Here is a 22,580-nt window from a genome sequence, read left to right as displayed (position 1 = left end):
CCGACCAAGCCACCCAGGCACCCCTGAAGGGATAGATTTTAAGTGGGGAAGGTTTATATAGGCCAGTGACATGCAACACCAAAGACATTTATCTGTAAGATCAAAACGTGTTTAAAAAATATTAGGGGTACCTGGGTGGCTCAGTCAGTTAAACGTCCTACTTCAGCCTAGGTCATGACTTTGCTAGTCTGTGGGTTCGAGCCCCATATCAGGCTCTGTGCTGTCAGCTCAGAGCCTGGAGCCTGCTTCGGATTCTGTGTCTCCCTCTCTCTCTGTCCCTGCCCCACTCACACTCTCTCTTTATCTCTTAAAAATAGACATTAAAAAAAATTTTTTAATATTAGAGCCACAGATTAAAACGTCTCCTCTTAAATCAGGCAACTGTCAATTATGTTTGCAATAAGCCACATAAACGAATTACATCTTTAAACAATGAAAAATGAATTGCGAAGTACCTTCACGCCAGTTGTTCAAACTTTATCCAGTAAGTGGTAGGGATGGAGGAGTTTCATTCTGGTTAACCCAGAATATATCCCTGAGACTATTATATGGTTAATTGATTCACATTCACTCTGTGTAAGGTATCCTCAGGTTTGCTTCACTATAGAATATTTTCATTTCCAGTTATGCTATGAAAAGAATATTTGCACTGAGTAAAATATTTTGTGATACTTATCACCTTTCTAATTAGAAAGGAGCACCTGGGGGGAAATTAGCTCTCTCTGCACTGTCCAAAATGATAACCACTAGCCACATGAAGCTGTTTAAATTTAAAATAATTAAAATTAAATAAAGTTTAAATTTTAGTTCCTAGACACATTTCAAGTGTTCAATGTGAATAGTGGCGATTGTGAAAATTAAAAAAGGGAAACATCAATAAAATGTAATCAAGAGGCTAGAAGGGGAGGTGTGTCAATCACAGACTCCCAACAGGAAGAGACCTATCTTGTATTCCCATCAGAAAGAAGCCTATACGTTACTATCCCAGCAGGAGGAAGAACGATTTTCTCCTTGAGTGGAACCAGACCAGCCAATGAGAGACTCACAATTCAACCAGTAAAAAGCCACTACACTTCAAACTCCCAGGTTACCCCAATGGACTTTTTGCTTAGAACAGCTCCTACCAACTCCCCCCTTTTCCTCTACAAAAAGAGCCTTCCTCTCTTTTGTTCTCCAGACTTGCCTATGGTTTTGCGGTAGCTTGCATGTCCTGAATTGTGATTCTCTGCTATTCCTTAATAAACCTATATTTGCTATTAAAATCACTGCCACTTTTAAAGTTAACACTACCAAACTAGAAGAGCATAGATACAGAACTTTTCCATCATCACAAACAGTTCTATACAACAGAACTGTATATGTGTATAAAGCATGTGGACATTGCTTTTGACTCAAACAATGTTAGTTGTTGAAATTACTTTCCTGCAGTGTAACTTTCAAAAAGAAGGCTGTTTGCCTTGTTATTTTAGATTGGATTGAGTGTTGCTCTAGAGTGTGAAAAACATGTCATTTCCCTACAATCAGAGGTAGAGTTACAGCCCAAAGACCTACAGGAATTAGTATTGCATCATCTGAAGTTTTCATTAATACATAATTTCATCTTTAGCAATACTGAGCAGTATGTTGCAGTGGTTAAGTGCTAGGGCTTTGGGGTAGAATAGTCCTGGATTTCAACTTTAGCTCCAACTTTTACTAAATTGTGTGGCCTTAGGCATGTTAGATTACGTCAATTCTCTGAACCAGCATTCTCAGTTTTAAATAGGCGGGGACTGGAGGGACAATAGTACCTACCTCATAAGGTTGTTGTGAAGGATTAAATGAGATAAGACCAATAACTGACACAGGTGATCTATAAATGTTAGTTATTCTTAACATTATTAAGTCCAGAAGATGAACTCGGCATGTTTTAGGACCTACAATCTAGGTGACCAGTAGAAAAGCCAATAGGAAACATTCAATCATAAGAGCAGCAAGGGAGTCAGTCCCAACAGGGGCCTCTTTGACTCTTGATAGATAAACAGTAACCACATTGTTCCTTCATAACTTGGGGCCAGAGACAAAAGGGACCTTCTCCCTTATACATCTGTTTATCTTTCAGCTTTCAAAAAGCCAAGAGGTACCTTACCCTTAGCCTTAAGGGACTCAGAATTGAAAGTTAACTGCCATGTTGCATCAAAATTAAAAAAAAAAAAGAAATAAAAATAAATAAAATAAAAGTACAGCACATCGTCTATAAAAGATTACCCAAACAAGTCACTCAGTAGGAGAGGTACTTCGAATTGTTTTTCCAGCTGTTTTTAGCAATCAAATCCAATTCCTTGATGTATTATTAAGGTAAAATGTTACTATATTCACTCTTGTGTGAATACCATACACCAAGCCTGCTGTATTTCTGTAATCAACAAGATAAACATTTACTGAATACCTACTACATACAGGACACTTTTACTCTACATCAGCCCATCAGCAAACTAGCATCTGGCAGGCCAAATGAAGTCCACTTGTGTTTTTTTCTATGGTAAACAAGGTAGTAATGATTTTTACATTTTTTAACTGCTGGGAAAACTGCCCTCAACCACTATTATCAAACACTGAATGGCTCTGGAAATTAGCTTTTGCTGAAGACTTGATAATGTTCCTTAATCAATCCAATCTAAAATAACAAGGCAAACAGCCTTCTTTTTGAAAGTTACACTGCAGGAAAGTAATTTCAACAACTAACATTGTTTGAGTCAAAAGCAATGTCCACATGCTTTATACACTTCCCATGCCCTCACAAGTCAAAACAACAAAGTCACAATGAGATACCACTTCACGCCCACTAGAATGGCTATAATAAAAAAGGTAGACATTAACAAGTGTTGGTAAAGATACAGAGAAACTGAAAGCCTCATGCATTGCTGGTGGGAATGTAAAATGGTGCCGAGGTGGTAGAAAACAGTTTGGCAGTTCCTCACAAAGTTAAATAGAGTTGCCTTGTGGCCCAGCAATTCTACAAGTAGGTATGTATCAAGAGAAATGAAAACATGTCTGCACAGAAACTTGCACACGAATGTTCATAGGGAAGCATTATTCATAATAAACAAAAGGTAGAAGCCACCCAAATTCTCATCAACTGATGAACCGATAAATAAAATGTTGTAAAACCATATGATGGAATATTATTCAGCCACAAAAAGGAACAAAGTTACTGATAAATACTAAAATTTGGATAAATGTCAAAAACACGCTATGTGAAAGAAGGCCGACACAAAAGACCACATATTGTGTCATTCTGTTCATGTGAAAACCCAGAAAAAGAAAATCCGTAGAAAAAGAAAGTATTGGTTGCCTAAGGCAGGGGGTAGAAATGGGGAGTGACTGAAAATGAGCACGAAGTTTCTTTCTGGGGGGATGGAAATCTTTTAGCTAAGACTGCAGTGAGGGTAACACAACTCTAAATTACATTAATAATAATCAAATTGTACATTTTTTAAAATGCATAACACCAAAAGCATGGCCTACAAAATAAAAAATTATAAATTGGACCTCACCAAAATTCAAAACTTTTGCACTTCAAAAGACACCATTAAGAAAATGAAAAGACAAGCAATAGACAAGAAGAAAATATCCACGTATCATCCATCTGGCAGGGACTTGTATTTAGAATACATCAACAATTCTTACAACTCAACAATAAAAAGGTAATAAAGATCATAACTCAATTCAAAAGTGGAAAAAACATATGAACAGACACTTCACCAAAGAAGATACACAACTGACTCATAAGCACATAAAATGATGTTAATCATCATTAGTTGTTAAGGAAATACAAATTATAACCAGATGAGTTATCATTTCATACCCATTTAGAATGGCTATAGTAAAAAGACAGACAATAACAAATGTTGGTGAGGATCTGGAGAAACAAAAACCCTCATTCATTGCTGGGGGAAAAACAAAATAGTGCTGCTGCTTTGGAAAACAGTTTTGCAGCTTCTTAAAAAGTTACACGTAAATTTGCCATATGTTCTAGTAATTCCACCCTTAGGTATCTACCAATAAGAAATGAAAACATATGTCTACAGGGAGACCTGCACACAAATGTTCTTAGCAGCATTAGTCATAATAGCCAACAACTGGAAACAAACTATTAACTAGTAAGTAGACAGACAAAATGTGTCATAGCTATAAAGTAGAATACTGTTTGGCAATAAAAAGCAACGAAGTATCGATACATTCTACAATATGGATGAACCTTAAAACTATTATGCTCAGTGAAAGAAGCCAGGCATGAAAGACCACATATTGTATGATTTTATTTAGATGAAATCTCAAAAAAGGGAAAATTTATAGAGACAGAAAGTAGATCAGTGGTTACCTGGGGCTGGGAGTGGGAATAAGAATTAACTATAAATAAGCATGAGGGCAATCTTATTGGAAGAGTGAAAATGTTCTAAAACAGATTATGGGGATGGCTGCACTACTAAGTAAAGTTACTAAAAATCATTTGATTGTACATTTGAAGTGAGTGAATTTTATTCTATGTAAAGAATATTTCAATAAAGCTGTTAAAAATAGGAAAGGAACAGTAAGGGAAACTGGGTGAAGGGTACACAGGAATTCTGCTCTATCTTTGCAACTTTTCTATAAAACTAAAGCTATGCTGAAATTTTAAAAGTCAAATAAAAGTTAACAAGGGTATGTTTGTCGGTTGATATCAGTATTTGGCAGTACCTATCAATGTGAAGAGACGTTTACAAAGATGAAATAAAAAATCTCATTACGGATCAGCATTAACAGATGAACATTTGACATGATTCTTACAATGGGGAACATTGACTGTAATCCCCAATTAAACCAAATGTTATCCCCCCAAAAAAGAATTCCATTATTCTTATTAGTAGTCCTGCATTACAAAACAAGTACTCAACTATTATTTTATTTTTGGATTTCATCAATAAACATTTGTTGAAATTTGTTTTCTGTCTTGTTATATACGTGCCTACAAATTATCCTCAATTTTGCCTTTTGGTCTGCAACACCTAAAATATTTACTATCTGGCCCTTCACATAAAGTTTGCCAAGCCCTGCTCTACACTATAACAGGATACATACAAACATTATCAGTCTCTTTCTTGAGTGTATTCTTATCATTACCTAGTTTTGGCATAACGCCCTCCTGGATATGCCTATAAAGGATAAGCCTTGCATCTCTTCTGCTATGGAACTATTTGGGATTTCCATAAATAGAAACACTATTAGCTTAATATTTCTAGCAGAGCCTCCAGGCCATCGTTGTTATCATGACACTAAAGGGCCAACACCATACCACAATATTAAGACTCTCATCGAGTTGTGATGTCACCAGGCCATGGACTCACCGAGGTCAATTAGATATCAAGTGGCTCTTACGGCCTCACACCCTGCCTTTGGCATCACCCTGGCACATCACCTTACTATGGAGGCATATGCCATCACTGCTGTGACAGAATTCTGCCCTGATGCCGCTCCGCCAATATGTCAGAATAATTAACCCCTACTTCTTTCCACTCCTTTGGTGGCGGCAGAGAGGGGGAGGGTAGCCACAGCCATCCGCACAACCTCAGGAGGTAGTCCTCAGCTCCTACTGTTGTCCCTTCCGCCTGCCACTGCAAGTCACCGGGCCCCCGTGGGACAGGACCTTCAGGCTCCCATAACTCTCTTGCCAGGACCCCGTACCCGTTTCTCGTGGCCGACTCAATGTCCCAACAGTGACCACCCACCCCGGTTCCACACGAAGCCGCTCCCCGTACCTGACTCCATTCTCCAGCTGTCATCCTGGGCCAATTCCACCGGCCACTTGACTACGGCGGCCGCAAGGACCCTGGGACTTGTAGTTCCGCACTGCTAGGGGCAGAGCCGGCGACCGCCGCAAAGGCGCCTCCCTTCCCGGAACTGCCCTCGAACTGCAACTCCCAGAGGCGCCCCGCGGTGGGAAAGGGGCAAAGGCACGAGAAAGATCAGTGATTGGTGGAACTCTGTCGGCTCTTTTGATTGGCAGTCAAGGCTGGGGACGTGAGGCGGTCGTTGGTCCGGTGTTGCACGGAGATCCTGGAAAGGCGAAATGGAGGGGTGTGTATCTAACCTAATGGTCTGCAACCTGGCCTACAGCGGGAAGCTGGAGGAGTTGAAGGAGAGGATCCTGTCTGATAAATCCCTGGCTACTAGAACGGACCAGGTAAAGGAGTTCTGGGGCCTCTCCGCAGGCTGCCGTGTCGACCAGGCCCAATGTGGCCGCCTGGCCTGGCCCAGACGGAGGCCGGTTCCGTGAGGGCCAGATCCCCGCCCCCGCCGCCCCATCCTTCCCCGGGGTCACCTCAGGACTCGGGATCGGGCGGTAGGAGCTAGCCCCGCAAACCTCTAATATTTGGGGGAAGAGGAGGCCCATACTAAGCACGCTCAATTTTGGATATTTCTAGAACGTTTACCGCGTTTCTCAGAAATGCCTACTCTTTGAGATACCCGTGAGGAGGAGATGGAAAGCTTTTTTTTTTTAATGTGTTTGTTTACTTTTTCTAGTAAATGTATACAATGAAACATATGTAACCGAAAGCCAATTCTCTGGAGGGCAGTTTAGTAGGAGCTGGGGATAAGGTCGAGTGGAAGAAGCACACGTTGTTAAAGTAACCCTGGATCATGCGTCCGGTAGCATTGTCCTACGAATACTCAGGAGAGAAGTTTACGTGGGGCTTTCAGAACATAGAATGGCAGGACCTGATTCAGTCTCCCTCAGAAGAGTGAATGTTGTAATTGGAAAGGTTTTGCAAAGGAGAGAAGGTTGGTTAAACCTTGAAGGGTGAGTGAGATTTTCTTAGAGGGTGAAGGAGCATTCTTAGGCGGAGGCGGAACAAAAGTGAATGGACTTTGGGAAATCTGCTCTTCGGCTCAAGAGACCCCCGTGCTTTCACCCTGCGTTTCTAGAGAGATTCACTGTGACCTCAACAAGCCAACAAATATTTATAGATTGCATTCTACATGACAGGCACCCTGCTAAGCACTAGTCAGACAGCATCACATACTTGTGAATCCCCATTTTGTGTCTTTGAGAAGAGTAGAAGTCAGGAGACTTTACTCTGGAACTTTCCTTTATTGCTTAACCTGAAAATGGCCTTATCTTTATTTAGTTTACTTTCATTATGATCTGATCGTTTTTAATACTTTTAATTTAACTTAATAATGTCAAATGAAGTTTTAATAATCTATTCATCAAGTCAATGGCATAAAAAAGAGGGAAGCTATTCAAGATCAAGAGACTTAAGAACCAACAATCCTATGCAAATTATGGGCCTTGTAAGGAGCTTCATGGAAGCAAAGCAACTGTTAAAAAAACATTTGGGGGGCACCTAGGTGGCGCAGTCGGTTAAGCGTCCGACTTCAGCCAGGTCACGATCTCGCGGTCCGTTGAGTTCAAGCCCCGCGTCAGGCTCTGGACTGATGGCTCAGAGCCTGGAGCCTGTTTCCGATTCTGTGTCTCCCTCTCTCTCTGCCCCTCCCCTGTTCATGCTCTGCCTCTCTCTGTCCCAAAAAATAAATAAATAAACGTTGAAAAAAAAATTAAAAAAAAAAAAAAACATTTGGGGGACTACTGGGGAAATCTGAATACAGACAGCTTTAGATGTTATAAAGGAGTTAGTGTTAATTTTTATTGGTGTAATAATGGTCTCATAGCTATTTTAGACAGCATCCTTCTTTAGATACTGAAATGTTTAGGGATGAAAAGTCATAATATTTAGGATTTGGTTTTTTTTAAATGTCATGGAGGAAACTAAGTGAGGCAAATATGACAAAATACTAAATCTAGGTGATAAGCATATGGGTTTCTATTATATTCCCTCTATTTTTATGTGTTTGAAATTATGTTATAATAAAGTTTGAAATACCACATTCTTTTCCATAGAGCTAAGAAATACAGCTGTCACTGCAAAAAGGAAATTCCCTTTGAGAGAAATGACTAACTCCTAGCTTATTATTTTTTAAAAGCAACGTTGCTGTCTAATTTTGTGGGTAGCATGATTTTTAAATAATTATGTGGATAATCTCAACTAGTTGTATAGACATTTCTTTCCCATAAGATTCATTTGTTCTTGGAGGGCCTGAGTGGCTCAGTTGGTTAAGCGTCTGAGTTCAGCTCGGGTCATGATCTCACAGCTTGCAAGTTCACCCCTGCATCGGGCTCTGTGATGACAGCTCAGAGCCTAGAGCCTGCTTCAGATTTTGTGTCTCCCTCTCTCTCTGCCCCTCCCCTGCTCTCATGCTCTCTCTCTGTCAAAAAAATAAATAAACATTAAAAAAATTTTTTTTAAGATTTGTTTTTTTTTTTTTTTTTTTTACCAGAGTATCTATAAATTTTGTGTCAGACAGGGGTTTGTGTTCCAGCTTCACCATTTAATAGCTACGTGACCTTGGACGAATTGCTTACCCTGAGGATTCTTAGTTTCCTCATCTGTAAAATGGGGCTCATGTCCACTGTACAGGATCATGGAGATTAAATGAGATGATGCTTGCAAAACTCCTAGTGCAGTGCCTGGTATAAAAGAACATAAATAGGGGCGCCTGGGTGGCGCAGTCGGTTAAGCGTCCGACTTCAGCCAGGTCACGATCTCGCGGTCCGTGAGTTTGAGCCCCGCGTCGGGCTCTGGGCTGATGGCTCAGAGCCTGGAGCCTGTTTCCGATTCTGTGTCTCCCTCTCTCTCTGCACCTCCCCCATTCATGCTCTGTCTCTCTCTGTCCCAAAAATAAATAAACGTTGAAAAAAAAAATTAAAAAAAAAAATAAAAGAACATAAATAATATAACAGTAAATAGCCAAAGCTTTTTTTCTGCCAAGCCTTGAAATCAGTTTCTTGCTCTGCCATTTTCATGGCTGTATTCTGCACAGAATTACACCTGTCAGTGGATTCTCCTCCATGTTACTAAAACCTTGGTGTCTCTTACAGCAATAAGTAATATAGTTTAAGGACCTGAGGGTCCAGGGCTCTCTACTTCTTGTTTCCAAACTGTAGGTTTGCTGGCCTCAATATTAATTTTTTATGCTTTCTTACCTTCTATTTCATCTCAAGAATGTTGATCTTCTCACTTCTCTGTTTCCCGTGCAGGACAGCAGAACCGCATTGCACTGGGCCTGCTCAGCCGGACATACCGAAATTGTTGAATTCTTGCTGCAACTTGGAGTGCCCGTGAATGATAAAGATGATGTGAGGACCAGGCAGAGTTGATAAATGCTCAAGTTATCTGTAGCCTCTAGTCTAGTGTTCACTGAAAACTGAGTATTAAGCTCACAAACAAAATTGAAACCTTTATGACTAGGCAGTCACAGCAAGGGGCCCTGGTGACCAGGCACAGGACTAGAGGTTGCCTTATTTTAGAATGTTCATTCTGCCATTCAAACCCTGGAGGTTAAGGTTAACACGCAGATTAAGGAAGGCTATAATACAACAAATCCTTTTAATTATGTTGGGAAGTTGTGGTGGGGTTTTTTGTTGTTTTTATTTTTTTTTGTTTTTGGTGAATACGACCTGAATACTTAGGGCTTGGATATCCTTTTGTTGTTATAGAGAGATTTATTGTAATGATATTGGCTCTATTAAGATAAAACTTGTGAAGAATAAGGATGGAATTTTTTGTAGGCAAAGATTCCTCTTCAAGGATACTCACTGAAATAATACTTATAATAGCCAAGAAATAAAAACAATTTAATGCAGGAATGGTTGAGTACAGTATGAATATCTCTACAATAAAATAATATGCAAGCAATAAACATAAGAATCCAAAGAATAACATGCAAAAGTCTCACAACAAAACGATAAGTGGACATTGTGGGAAATGCAAACTCACAGAACTTTATATCCTGCCATCCCAATTTGAGAACACATTATATATATATATATATAATTATTTCTGTGTTAGGGGATTATGGGTGGTTTTTTTCCCCTCTTGTATGCATCTACTGCCCACATTCTCTGCAGTGCTTAATGAGGGAAAAAGAATGTTATTTTCTTAAACCGTTCACAGCTTTGTGTAAACCTTACCTGCATGCTAGTATTAATCCCTGTGCATTTCCTCTATCACCCTCCTCCCCCCCCCCCCCCCGTTTTTGTGCTGCCTACCTCTTTCACAGGCAGGTTGGTCTCCACTTCATATTGCTGCGTCTGCTGGCCGGGATGAGATCGTAAAAGCCCTTCTGGGTAAAGGTGCCCAGGTGAATGCAGTCAACCAAAATGGCTGTACTCCCCTACATTATGCAGCTTCCAAAAACAGACATGAGGTAGGGTTCCATTCCTTGGCTGCCGTTTTTGAGTTCTGAAGCTGTCTGTGGCCACAAACCGATGCCTGTGTTGTTTTCTCCTCCATCCGTCCAGATTGCTGTCATGTTACTGGAAGGCGGGGCTAATCCAGATGCGAAGGACCATTATGAGGCTACAGCAATGCACCGGGCGGCAGCCAAGGGTAACTTGAAGATGATTCATATCCTTCTGTACTACAAAGCATCCACAAATATCCAAGACACTGAGGGTAACACTCCTCTGTAAGTGACAAGTAGCAGTCATTTGTATTCTCCTTGACATTAGCCTTCTTGCACTAATTACACATCGTTTTCTTTTTTTATTCTGCTTGGAAATGTAATACATGTGTATGACCAAAAAAAAAGTTGAAAGTACACAGATGTGTGAAGATGAAAATTAAAATTCCCTATGTCATTTTTTATATATTTCCTCCCATTCTTTTGTACACAAATGTGCATATTTAAAAAAAATTGTTTGCAAAATTGGGATAATGCTATGTACATAATTATATCTTGTTTTTTTAACCTAGTATATCATGAGCATTTCCAATGTTGCTATTTTTAAAATGTTTTTGAATGGCCGTATGCAGTTCCATTTTATGGATGTGCCAAAATTTAATCACTCCTCTTCCTGCACATTTAAGCTTTTTTGGGTTTTCCACGAGTATAAATAATGCCACATTGACCAAGTTCATACAAAAATCTCTGGCCCTCTTGCTTATAATTATCTTAGTATAGACTCTTAGAAGTAGGATTGCTGAGTCAACAAATACACACATTTTAAGAGTATTGCTAGGTATTACCAGGTTGCTTCCAGAGGAATTGTATCATTATACCCTTCCAGCAACAGTTTGAGGGTGCCTATTGCCCCCTCACCAACACTAGAACTATTCTTTTGTTCTATCAGACATGTTGCCTTGTAGTTATCACTTATATTTTTTCATTTTCAGGGAGGTTAAACGTTTTTTAATGCCTTCAACTAATTAGATTTCTTCTCTAACTTGTACCTTTTTGGGTTCCTTTCTCTGTTTGCTTTTGGGGGATTAAATTATTTTTAGTGATTTTTTTTTAAGCTTCCTTGATTGACATACTAAAAATGTTAACCTGCTGTGTTACTTGAAACTGTTTTTTTTCCCAGTTTGTTCATGTTCATTATTGTTTTAAAGAACAGAAGTTTTTCAACTTCTAAGCAGTCAAACCTAGTCATCTTCCCTCAGGAATAGAAAGTCCTTTCTCACCCTGAAGTTAGTTAAATACTTACCTATATTTTATTATAGGCTTTTTTTTTTAACATTGCATTGGTTTTGGTTGACAGTTACTGTTACTGTCAAATCCATCTGGAATTGATTTACATGTGTGACCTGAGGCCGTCCTCTGCCTTGGTATTTTTTTCTGCATTACTTGGCTACTTTTCTTCCTTATTGGGTGGTGACTTTTTTGAACCAGAAATTCTATGAATCTCCTTTTTAGTCTAAAGTGAGATTCAGTTCTTTTAAGTACCGTTTTCTTAACTCTTAGTTTTTTTAAAGTTTTTAAAATGTTTATTTTTGAGAGAGCAGGGGAGGGGCAGGGTGGGGGGGGAACACAGAAGATCTGAAGCAGGCTCCTTGCTGACAGCACACAGCCTGATGCTGGGCTGGAACTCATGAACGGTGAAATTATGGCCTGAGCCAAAATCAGACGTTTAACCGACTGAGCCACCTAGGCACCACTTCACTCTCAATTTTAAAAGTCTTTTCTCAGGGCACCTGGGTGGCTCAGTCAGTTAAGTGTCCGATTCTTGCTTTCAACTCAGGTCATGATCTCACGATTCATGGGTTCGAGCCCCACATGGGGCTCTGTGCTGATGGTGCAGAGCCTGCTTGGGATTCGGTCTTCCTCTCTATATCTCTCTCTCAAAATAAATAAATAACATTTAAAAAATAAATACATAAATAAAAATATTTTCTTTAGTCCTGAGTGACTCTGTTTAGAAAGACTTGCAGTTTCTAGCTCTTTTCTCCATAACAAGGAGGAACCCGAAGAGTCAGGCAGGAAAGGGTCCTGGGAAGAGGCTAGGATTGAGGGATAGCTGGAGACTGTTTACTCAATTCAAGCTTAGCCACTTAACCAACTATATCAAATACTTACATTAGGTAACTTGGAGAAGTAAATTAACCTTCCTGAGTCTTACTTTCCTCATCTGTAATATGAGAAGAATAATTCCTTCCCCACTACATTGTTTTGAGGCTTAAATAAAATAACATGAGATGTGCCTAACACCCTGCCTGATAAACTGTAAGTGCCTGCCAAAGTTTCCCCCTCAGTTACTGCTCAGCTGTGTCATCACAGGCAAGGACTCTAACTTCTGTCACAGTTTCAACTGTAAAATGGTGATAATAGTACTGTGCTGACTTACAAGGTGGATATAAGGATCAAATGAGGTAAAATCTTTTAAATGGTTCTTTGAAAAATTTAAACCACACAACTTGCTATTAGCCTGTTATACAGATTGGGGCTTTTCTAAACTCTAGCCCTGAATTATTGTGTGCATTCGGTGTAAACCACCCTAATCTCAGGGGCGCCTGTGTGGCTCAGTCAGTTAAGCGTCCGACTTCGGCTCAGGTCATGATCTCGTGAGTCTGTGGGTTCGAGCCCCACATGGGGCTCTGTGCTGACAGCTTGGAGCCTGCTTCAGATTCTGTGTCTCCCTCTGTCTCGGTACCTCCCCCGCTTGTGCTCGCTCTCTGTCTCTGAAAGATGAATAAAACTTAAAAAACATTAAAAAAATAAATACAAATTTAAAAATTAGAAAATTAAAAAACACCCTAATCTCCATAAAACATGGAAGTTGCTCTTACGCTGGCATTTTGATCCCTTCTTGTTCTGTAATGTGTCCAGAATTATGATTTATGATCGGGTATTACAAGGCCGTTCCACTGAATTTTAATTTACGAGCAGTCCTTCCCAGCCAAATTGATTTTCCTTTCCTGATTAAATACCCTGGTACTATACTCCCTAATAATGTTCAGTTCAGACCATGTATCAGGAAATCCTCATCGTTACATGGAGTTGGTAGGGAGTAATCAGTCTTTGTGGTCTTCAATTCCAGACACTTAGCCTGTGACGAAGAGAGAGTGGAAGAAGCAAAACTGCTGGTGTCCCAAGGAGCAAGTATTTACATTGAGAATAAAGAAGAAAAGACACCACTGCAAGTGGCCAAAGGTGGCCTGGGTTTAATACTCAAGAGGATGGTGGAAAGTTAAGCAGCTCAGATTCATTCTTCCTGTGTGCGTCTCGTGCTTGTCCCCAGTGCCCTGGAAGCTAATGTACTCGTGCCCAAGGCACCATCTGAAGATGATGGAGGTCTTCTCTCATCTTCAGTGTCCTATAAATCTGTCGAGTATCGTTCCTGCTGAGGTGTTTGGTCCAAGCTTGCAACTTGCTTTCCAGGCATAGATTAATTGTTGAGATTGTTTTACTCTTGTCGTGTATGATTCTGTACTGAATCTTGGTTAATTTTGAGTAAGTGATTCTGTGGCTGTTGTGAGTCTTTGGCACCCTCCCGCATACCCTCAAGTCCCCTGTGAGGCAGAACAACCCCAGTAGCACCAGGCCATTTGTCCCACCACGAGTTCCTAGGGAGGTTTTCGAATGTTCCCCCTGTCTGGTCAAAACACATCCTGACTTGTCTCTCAAGCTCACTCAGAAGCCTATACCAAATATTTGTTTTTCTCAACAGTACACTGCAACTTTATTTTTGTTACAGGAGGAATACATATATATTTTAAAGGACCAAATTTTCCGTTGGAGGGCATGCTACCCAAGTTCGGAATTCATAAACACTAAAATATAATGAAAAATAACAGCCTGTGTACCCATGCATCTTTTTAATAAGCCCTTTTCTTCCAAAGTAAAATGTGTTGTTTTTAAAAAGGGAGTTTCAAAGTACCTATATTAAGTCACCGTCCTGTACTGCAAAGAAATGTCAAGCTTGTTACATGTAACAAAAATGAGTTCTGATTTGTATTTCAAAAACCAAAAATAAAATGTTAGAATCTTCCAGTTTTTCTTTCAAATCTGTTAGAAACTCATGCAAGCCTTAAAATCCTTCATAAAGACATTTCTCGCTTTTGCCGACTCCAAAGTCCATAAAATTCGTGAAGCTTGAACTGCCACTAAAAATCTTTAAAAATACTCATCTTCTGAATTGCTAATTAAATTTGGAGCAAAAGAAAGTAAGTGGAACCTTGAGTTCAATTTAGGGAAACAACTCAAATGGTTACCAGTCGTAAACTCTAATGGACTCCCAAGTGGCTCTTCAAATTATTTTTTTAATTTAAATCTTATGCTGCAAATATTGCTTAAAGTAAATGATCCAGGTGAGCCCACAAACTTGGATTAATTTTGGGTCAGAGACTTAACCCAGTAGCTAAAATGAGTTTTGTAAACGTGAACCATGTCGTTGATAGGCGAAACTTTTACATAAATATTGTGAGCGCTGATCTTTACAAATATTAATCAGGGAGGCATCTTCTTAAGGAATTAAACTTCTGTTTATTGAATGCCAGGGTTAAAAATGATGACAGGGGAAATCATTTCTTTCCAATCCTTTTTAGCGTGATCAGAGAGTTAAGCTGTGTCTAATTGGGCCTGTCGGGTCTGAAGGCGTTTACTCTTCCGTAAACGCTGACTTTATTAGTCTGAGGTAATAGGCTTTGTGGGTGTGAAAGAAAACTGATCTTTGATCTTCTTTAATAAGAAACAGATGGAACCAAGCCTCAGTTAAGTTGTGGGCTATTGGTATTTTCAGTGAAGTGGTTTGTTAACAATAAATCACTGATTTGTATAAACTAAGGATGTTAGGGGCACTGGATATTGATCAGATTGTTATCTGTTCATAAAGGAAACCCAATAGAGATGAAGCTGATTTAATGTCAGCAGGTTTTATAGTCACTTCCAAATGAACTGAAGAAAAAGAATTTTAATTGCAAAGCTTAACTGGAAAGAAGTTGAAAGATGTGAGTAAATAGGAACAGTGGAAAAAATTCTAAGTACCTTGGACGGAACCCGCAATTTGAGTTTTATGATATTCAGGGTAAATCAGCATTTTATTTCATAATTTTAGACACAGCAATGTAACTGTATGACCCCCATGTTTTGATTTCCCAGTTTCTTAACTATACCGACTACAATGAATTCATTACATGGCTGTGCCTGCTGCTTTCTGTTTCTGTGTCCTATTAACACTATAGAGCCCCCAGGTCAATCTGTGAGCAAATCTGATACAGAGTGGGGGCTCCTTGTTTTGGGTTCTATGGCTCCAGGCTCACAGTTCTACTGCAGAAATTGGTATGTGCATTTTTCTGCGAAAAGGGCTCTGTAGCTTTCATCAGATCCTCGAAGGGATCTGTGACTCGCCAAAAGGTTAAGAGTACCCAGTCAAGAGAAAAAAAAGAATACTGAGTCAGTTATCAGGGGATGTGGTTTCTACAACAGTATAGTTCTCCCACATTATATAGTTTATAAATATTTATAATCCCTTCTCCACTGCAGCCTTTAAGAAAGCAAAAATCATCTCCACTGTATAGTTGAGAAGATACCCAGAGCTAGAGGAATCTAGCTTTCCTCGATCCTGGTCCATTTTCTTTTGACCTCTATTCAAAAAATGGACCAAATGGAAAGTACTATGACATTTTGATAATAACCTTTTAGTTGTAACACCTCCCCCCTGCTCCCCTGCCCCCGTGCTTTGCTTTTAGTTATGTTGGTGGTTTATTTTGGGTTTCCTGGAACCCTAACATTAACATCTCTAATTCTTTGTTTTGCCTTGTTTTGAAACCAAAGCTCCAAAGACAAGATTATTGACTACTGATTGATTTAAACCTTTCATAAGACCCTCTAACTTGTTTTCCCGCACATAGACATTGTGAAATGATCTTTTCATTACTAAAACTTATGGTTTGGGGACGCCTGGGTGGCTCAGTCATTTAGGCGTCTGACTTCCGCTCAGGTCATGATCTCACGAACCGTGAGAAGTCGGAGGCTTAACCAACTGAACCACCCAGGCGTCCCAGAATGATCCAGCTTTTTAAAACTACATTTACCCCTTCCTGCCTCCCCAACTAAGAAGGTAATTCTGTATTATCTCCCACCTCTACCCCATAATAGGCCATCACAATTACACACATGGTGTGTGTTATTACCCTCAGAGGTGCTGCAGTTGAAAAAGGTCAAGTGCTATTACCTCAAAGCTCCCTTCTAGCTCTTCCACCTTTCCTTACTGAAAGTTCATCAAACTTGAGTTACACAGCGGCCAGTGTAAGAGCTGCAAATATCGGGGCACCGTGGTGGCTCGTTAGGTTAAACGTCTGACTTCAGCTCAGGTCATGATCTCGTGGTTCATGAATTGGAGCCCCGGGTCAGGCTCTGTGCTGATGTCGCAGAGCCTGGAGCCTGCTTCAGATTCTGTGTCTCCCTCTCTCTCTGCCCCTCCCCTGCTTGCTCTCTCTCAAAATAAATAAACATTTAAAAATTTTTTAAAAAGAGCTGCAAATATTAATTTCTCAGCATACAATATTGGGGGTAAATTTCACCTGGTACTCTGAAGGACATTGAAGATATCCATATACATGATTTCTTAGCCATTTGGGCAAGAATTACTATGTTTTAGTCCCTTTTTCATAGACCACTGTGATTTGGAGGCCCTCCCCAGTGCAGCACCAAAGCCCAGGCTTCCTCGCCTGCAGTCAGCACACTACTGTTGATCACATGCAGGATTTGTCATAGTTAGCCAAGCTGTAACTCCTCAGGGACAAGAGCTTGCTCTGCTTCTGCTCACCGTTGTATCACCTGTCACCGTATCTGGTTCATAGTAGCCATTCAATAAATATCCAGTAGATGACTGAATAAACATGAATTCGAGGAGAATAAGGGCCTATAACCAAAAAGCTTTTCTGTTGACTTGAGCGTATCCTAGTTGCTAAATACAGAAACAGAGAAGTCCCCGGAAGTCTTTTTGGGTAGTGCAAAGCTAATGATTATGAAACCCAAGGCTGTTTTGGGATTTGATTGGGACCACCCACTTAAATTTTAACGACCTACAGCAAAATAAATCTGGTAGTACCCTCTCTGAGAATTAGGCTGACATGTAATCAGAATGTTTGGGTAATGATCTATTCCATTACTTATTTTCTGATTCACTTTTGTTCTGTTCCCTTATTGGAAAGCTCTTCAACATGAGCCCATTTTCCTGCCCAAGTAAAATTTAGTGAAAATTTTGTTGTGATTTAATATCTTATAGGGTCTCAGGACTGATCACAAACAAATACATGGTGTGTTATGGAAATGCTAATAGGAGATTAAGGACACTGAAATGAAAGTTGCACTTATCCAGAGTGGCCTTGTGCATAGGTAGTGTAGATGGTTAACCCATATGGTTTAATGTGAGAAGAGCTGAGAAGGGTCCTTTTCCCGGAAATCTCTCCCCTCTGGATTGTTCCAGTGCGTAAAATTCCACCATTTAGACTCTTTTCCCACCATTTAGACTCTTTTTTTAAGCTTATTTATTTATTTTGAGAGACACAGAGACAGAGCAGTGGGGAGGGGCAGAGAGAGAGGGGGAGAGAGAGAATCCCAAGCAGGCTCCACGCTACCAGTGCAGAGCCTGATGTGGGGCTCAAACCCATGAAACCACGAGATCATGACCTGAGCTGAAACCAAGAGTCCAACGCTCAACCAACTGAGCCACCCAAGAGCCCCCACCACTTAGACTCTTTGGATTAAGTAATTATCTGTATTCAAGAATCTCCTTCTAAAAGGTAAATACTCAAAAGAGAGCTAACTCATTATCAATCCAAGTGACATCACTGGGTGATAAAAGATCATGTTCACTAGACAAGAACAGGTCACAGAACAAACAGCTGCTTTTTTTTTTTAATGGTGTCAAGGGTAGAGGTAGGTCCTGAGCAATGAATTCTGCCTGAGGGATGCAAAACTGAGTGGGTCACTGAGCTAGTAGTTGCATGAGAGTCCTGGGTGTTTGGAAAATAAGACACCAGATGGCTAGGAAGGGTACTGAAAGGAGAGATCCAAAGATACCACTTCAAATTAACCTCACCTACATCCCAACTTTGCCCAGCTAAGGTTTCTGCATGGACAACATGCAGTCTCTATATTTTTTTAAAGTTTATTTATTTTGAGAGAGAGAGAGAGAGAGAGAGAGGACATGAGCAGGGGAAGGGCAGAGAGAGAGAGAAACCCAAGCAGGCTTCGCACCATCAGCGCAGGGCGAGACGTGGGGCTCAAACTCACAAACCATGAGATCATGACCTGAGCCAAAATCAAGAGTCAGAAGCTTAACTGAGCTACCCAGGCACCCCTGTACTCTATTTTTTTTTTAATTTTTTTTTCAACGTTTATTTATTTTTGGGACAGAGAGAGACAGAGCATGAACGGGGGAGGGGCAGACAGAGAGGGAGACACAGAATCGGAAACAGGCTCCAGGCTCCGAGCCATCAGCCCAGAGCCCGACACGGGGCTCGAACTCACGGACCGCGAGATCGTGACCTGGCTGAAGTCGGACGCTTAACCGACTGCGCCACTCAGGCGCCCCTACTCTATATTTTTAAATCCAGTCTTTCCCCTGCATTCTTGTTGATTTCAATTCAGCTTCCAGGCTATGGAGATCATTTTGAGTCACACAGCATCATAACCATTCCCCCACAGGAGGAAGGCATCCACAGATTTATTAAGTGTGCCTTTTGTGTTTTTATCTAAGTTACTAGCTCTTAATCTTGGATCCAGGGCGTCTTAATTCATCTAAAACTGTACATGACACTTTGTGTATATAAATGTTTTTCTATGGAGAGGGGTCCAGAATTTTCAGCAGATTGTTGAGGTGATCCGTGACCTCAAAAAAAGTTGAAAACCACTGATCCAACTATTCACCAGTATTTTGAACAGAACAGTGCTATTAAGGAAAGAGCTCTAAAAGACCACCAAGAGTGACTTCTTTCCTGCTCAGCACTGATCCATCAGAAATTTGGGGGTGTAGTAATTAACTATTATGTATTAGTCTTTTTTCTTCTGATTTGCCTCTATTATAAAAGTGGAAGAGATAGGTGAATTACAGCTACCTTGGTGTTCTGGTCATTGAGATTTTTACACACAGCTGGTGTTTTAGTTTTTAATCTTTAAATATTAGATCATTCTTAAAACCTTCATTATTTTGCTTCCTGGACCCATCAGACACTGTATACCATAATATTATATTTAATACAAATGGAATTATATATTTTTTTAAGTTTATTTTAATTTATTTTGAGAGAGAGCACACGGAAGGGGCAGAGAGAGAGGAAAAGAGAGAGAATCCCAGGCAGGCTCCATGCTGTCAGCACAGAGCCTGATGTGGGACTCAAACCCACTGACTGTGAGGTCATGACTGAGCTGAAGTCAGATGCTTAACTAACTGAGCCACACAGGCACCCCTTTTAAAAAATTTTTTTTAATGGTATTTATTTTTGAGAGAGCAAGAGTGCACATGCGAGTGGGGGTAGCTGAAAATTGACACATTAAAGAAAACACCTAAGTAAAAGCTGTTATTTCTCTCCATGGCTCTGGACATGTGTAATGTTAATTTTAAGTTCAACCTACCCTAAAACAAAAGACTCTACATGAATTAATGTACAAGTATGATCTCTACATAAAGGGCTTCACAGGGGCGCCTGGGTGGCTCAGTTGGTTAAGGCTCCAAATTTGGCTCAGGTCATGATCTCACGGTTCCTGGGTTCAAGCCCTGTGTCGAGCTCCATGCTGACAGCTCAGGGCCTGGAGACTGTTTCAGATTCTGTGTCCCCCTCTCTATTAGCCCCTTCCCCGCTCATGCTCTCTCTCTGTCTCAAAAATAAATAAACATTAAAGAAAAATTTTTTAAGTAAGTAAAGGGCTTCACAGCTTAAGAAAATTCTCTACATGAAAATCTGGATGTGGTAAGTTAAAGATTCATTACTTCATTTAAAAACGATTCACCTTGGAAAGAAGTCAGATACAAAAAAAGTACATACGGTATGATCCAATTTATACAAAGGTCAAGAAAAGGCAAAGCTAATCTCTAATGATCGAAAGCAAATCAGTGGTTGCCTAGGTCCAGTGTGATGGGGGGATTGCACAAAATCATATAGGAAACATTTTGGATTGATGGAAATGCACTATTTATTATTACTTTTGTTTATTTTTGAGAGAGAGAGTGTTGTGAGCAGGGGAGGGGCAGAGAGAGGGAGACACAGAATCTGAAGCAGACTCCAGGCTCCGAGCTGTCAGCACAGAGCCCGATGAGGGGCCCGAACTCACAAAAGGTGAGATCATGACCTGAGCTGAAGTCGGACACCTAACCAACTAAGCCACCCAGATGCCCCTGGAAATTCCCTATTTAAATTGTGGTTTCATGGGTGTATCTACATCTGTCAAAACTGATCAAATTATACACTGGAAATAGGTGTGGTTTATTGTATGTAAAGTATATGTCAATAATGCTAATAAAACATTCACCTGAGGAGCATTAAAGTAAGATTTTATTAGTATTATTTATTGAACTTCAAAATAAGACAGAAACTCTGATTACAGATGAAAAAGTGTACCTATAAATTTCTTCAAGGTAGGACGTGGGTAAAATATGATCAATGGAAAAGACATTTTAACAGGTGGAGAAGAGGTGACATCAATGCACTTTAGTTAATATTTAGCATTTATACAAGAATAGTATCTATTCACGTGGAATATCCCAAAAGCGAAACAGATCAAATAATTAGTTCAGATTATCTAAAATAGATCTTAGGTGTTCATTTAAAACAGTTTCCCATTTCTGGCCCTTCCAAAGTAGATAGCATCGGACACAGTAGTAACGTAATATCTCATTAAAAGTGAAATTGTACATCCCCTATGATGTGTATTCACCAAAGGAAAATACTATTTGGAATTGTCTACTACCTGGAATGTACTACCTGTACATTATTTTCAATTTAAAATTTAGGTTATTCAAAAATGTTGCTATGCTCAAGATATTGTATAGCAGGGTGGGTCCTTGGGAAATCTAATGTGATAAATGAAACACTGATTTCAAGACCTAGTTTTAAATGCTATGTACCAATTAAGATGTACCCTTTACTTATTCTCCTCTGGAATTTTTGAGGATTGTTTTTTCTAATCTATGACAGAATGCTGGTAAACTCTTGTCTTTGGGGCCAATGTGAAATGTGAAAATGAATAGGGAAGCCTGGACGGCTGATCATAGAAATAATATGGACCCCAGTTAATGCCACCTTGTCATGTGTGCATGTGGAATGTAACAAAGTGTAGCTAAAAATAGAGAAATACGGTTTTCTGAAATACAAAGTAGATGTTGCTACAAAACACTTTCAACTGAATTAGAAATCACATGCCTTATCCTTAGTTATGCTTACATGTTAGTAAAATGGTAAGTAATGCAGGAACCCTTGTGCTTATTTAGTAGTTATCTTGACCTGTTTATTTAGGATTGATGGTGGGAGCACCTTGTTAGAAGAGGGTTGGTTAGAATGGAGGGAGGTGGTGGGAGATTGGTTATGTCAGCTGAATTCCAAATCCCAATTATGGGTTCCTTAGTGATGAACACTACTTAGGCTACCGGCCTATGGCTTATGCGCTCCCTTTTCCTTGCCACTCAAGGGCTGGATGCCAATCCCGGGCTCAGGCTCAGGCTCTGGCTCCTGCTCTTGCTCTATCTCAACTTCAGGCACCAGAACAGGCTCAGGACCCGAGGCAGGCTGTGGAGCAGGCTCCTGGACAGGCTCAGGCTCGGGGTTAGGCTCACAATCTGGTCCCAGGATGGTATCAGGTTCATTCTCATGGATGGAAGGTGGCAGAGGCGCTTCTAGGTGGGTAACGTCTTCAGCTGGTATGACCTCGCACTCTGTACTTTGTTTTATCTTTGCCATTGGTCTGCAGGAAGAAGGCCCAAGGAAGAAGGAGTTAGGGTATGCCATTTCACATGGAACCACAGATTGTGTCGCTTCGGTGACCATGGGTTCCAATCTGTTCAAGACCTCTGTGATTTCTGATATTCTGACTCATTGTCAGACCACGAGTTCATTTTGTCTCCTGACCAGAAAGGATAGATCTCAACAATATAAAGAGAGTTCAAGAGAGAAAAGCCAGTATTCAAAAGGTAGGAAAACTAATGTCAGGACGAAAGGGTCTAAATAATGTGTTTGAGGGCCAAATCCATGGCTCTGAGCCACCGCTAGCTCTCACTCTATCTAACA

General features: G+C 40.2%; 3 protein-coding genes across 5 annotated transcripts in view; 1 reads left to right on the top strand and 2 right to left on the bottom strand.

Annotated features, from left to right (window-relative positions):
• The window catches only part of ATG4A (autophagy related 4A cysteine peptidase), a 57,456-nt gene extending 51,571 nt beyond the window's left edge, over positions 1-5,885 (bottom strand). Inside the window, exon 1 of the mRNA XM_045472452.1 lies at positions 5,775-5,885. Within this exon, the coding sequence (XP_045328408.1) occupies positions 5,775-5,784 (10 nt within the window). The 5' untranslated portion in view covers positions 5,785-5,885. The remainder of the gene's footprint in view (positions 1-5,774) is intronic.
• A 133-nt stretch (positions 5,886-6,018) lies between these two features.
• PSMD10 (proteasome 26S subunit, non-ATPase 10) lies at positions 6,019-14,346 on the top strand. Of its 2 annotated transcripts, none has more exons than XM_045472454.1 (5): positions 6,019-6,199; positions 9,116-9,214; positions 10,138-10,284; positions 10,379-10,545; positions 13,394-14,346. In XM_045472454.1, the coding sequence occupies exons 1-5, from the start codon at positions 6,086-6,088 to the stop codon at positions 13,545-13,547; spliced, it is 681 nt and encodes a 226-aa protein (XP_045328410.1). In that variant the 5' UTR covers positions 6,019-6,085; the 3' UTR covers positions 13,548-14,346. The 2 variants fall into 2 exon arrangements, with proteins under 2 accessions (XP_045328410.1, XP_045328411.1); XM_045472455.1 differs by having other exon boundaries at positions 6,026-6,199; positions 10,379-10,466.
• A 6,488-nt stretch (positions 14,347-20,834) lies between these two features.
• The window catches only part of VSIG1 (V-set and immunoglobulin domain containing 1), a 37,702-nt gene continuing 35,956 nt past the window's right edge, over positions 20,835-22,580 (bottom strand). For both annotated transcript variants that reach the window (XM_045471637.1, XM_045471638.1), the window contains one exon: positions 20,835-22,257. In XM_045471637.1, coding sequence (XP_045327593.1) covers positions 21,948-22,257 — 310 coding nt within the window. In that variant the 3' untranslated portion in view covers positions 20,835-21,947. The remainder of the gene's footprint in view (positions 22,258-22,580) is intronic.

Source organism: Leopardus geoffroyi, chromosome X (genome assembly GCF_018350155.1).
Source record: "Leopardus geoffroyi isolate Oge1 chromosome X, O.geoffroyi_Oge1_pat1.0, whole genome shotgun sequence".
In the NCBI taxonomy this organism is placed as follows: domain Eukaryota; kingdom Metazoa; phylum Chordata; class Mammalia; order Carnivora; family Felidae; genus Leopardus; species Leopardus geoffroyi.
Note: the sequence above shows the minus strand (reverse complement) of the source record. Positions and strands in the feature narration are given on the sequence as shown.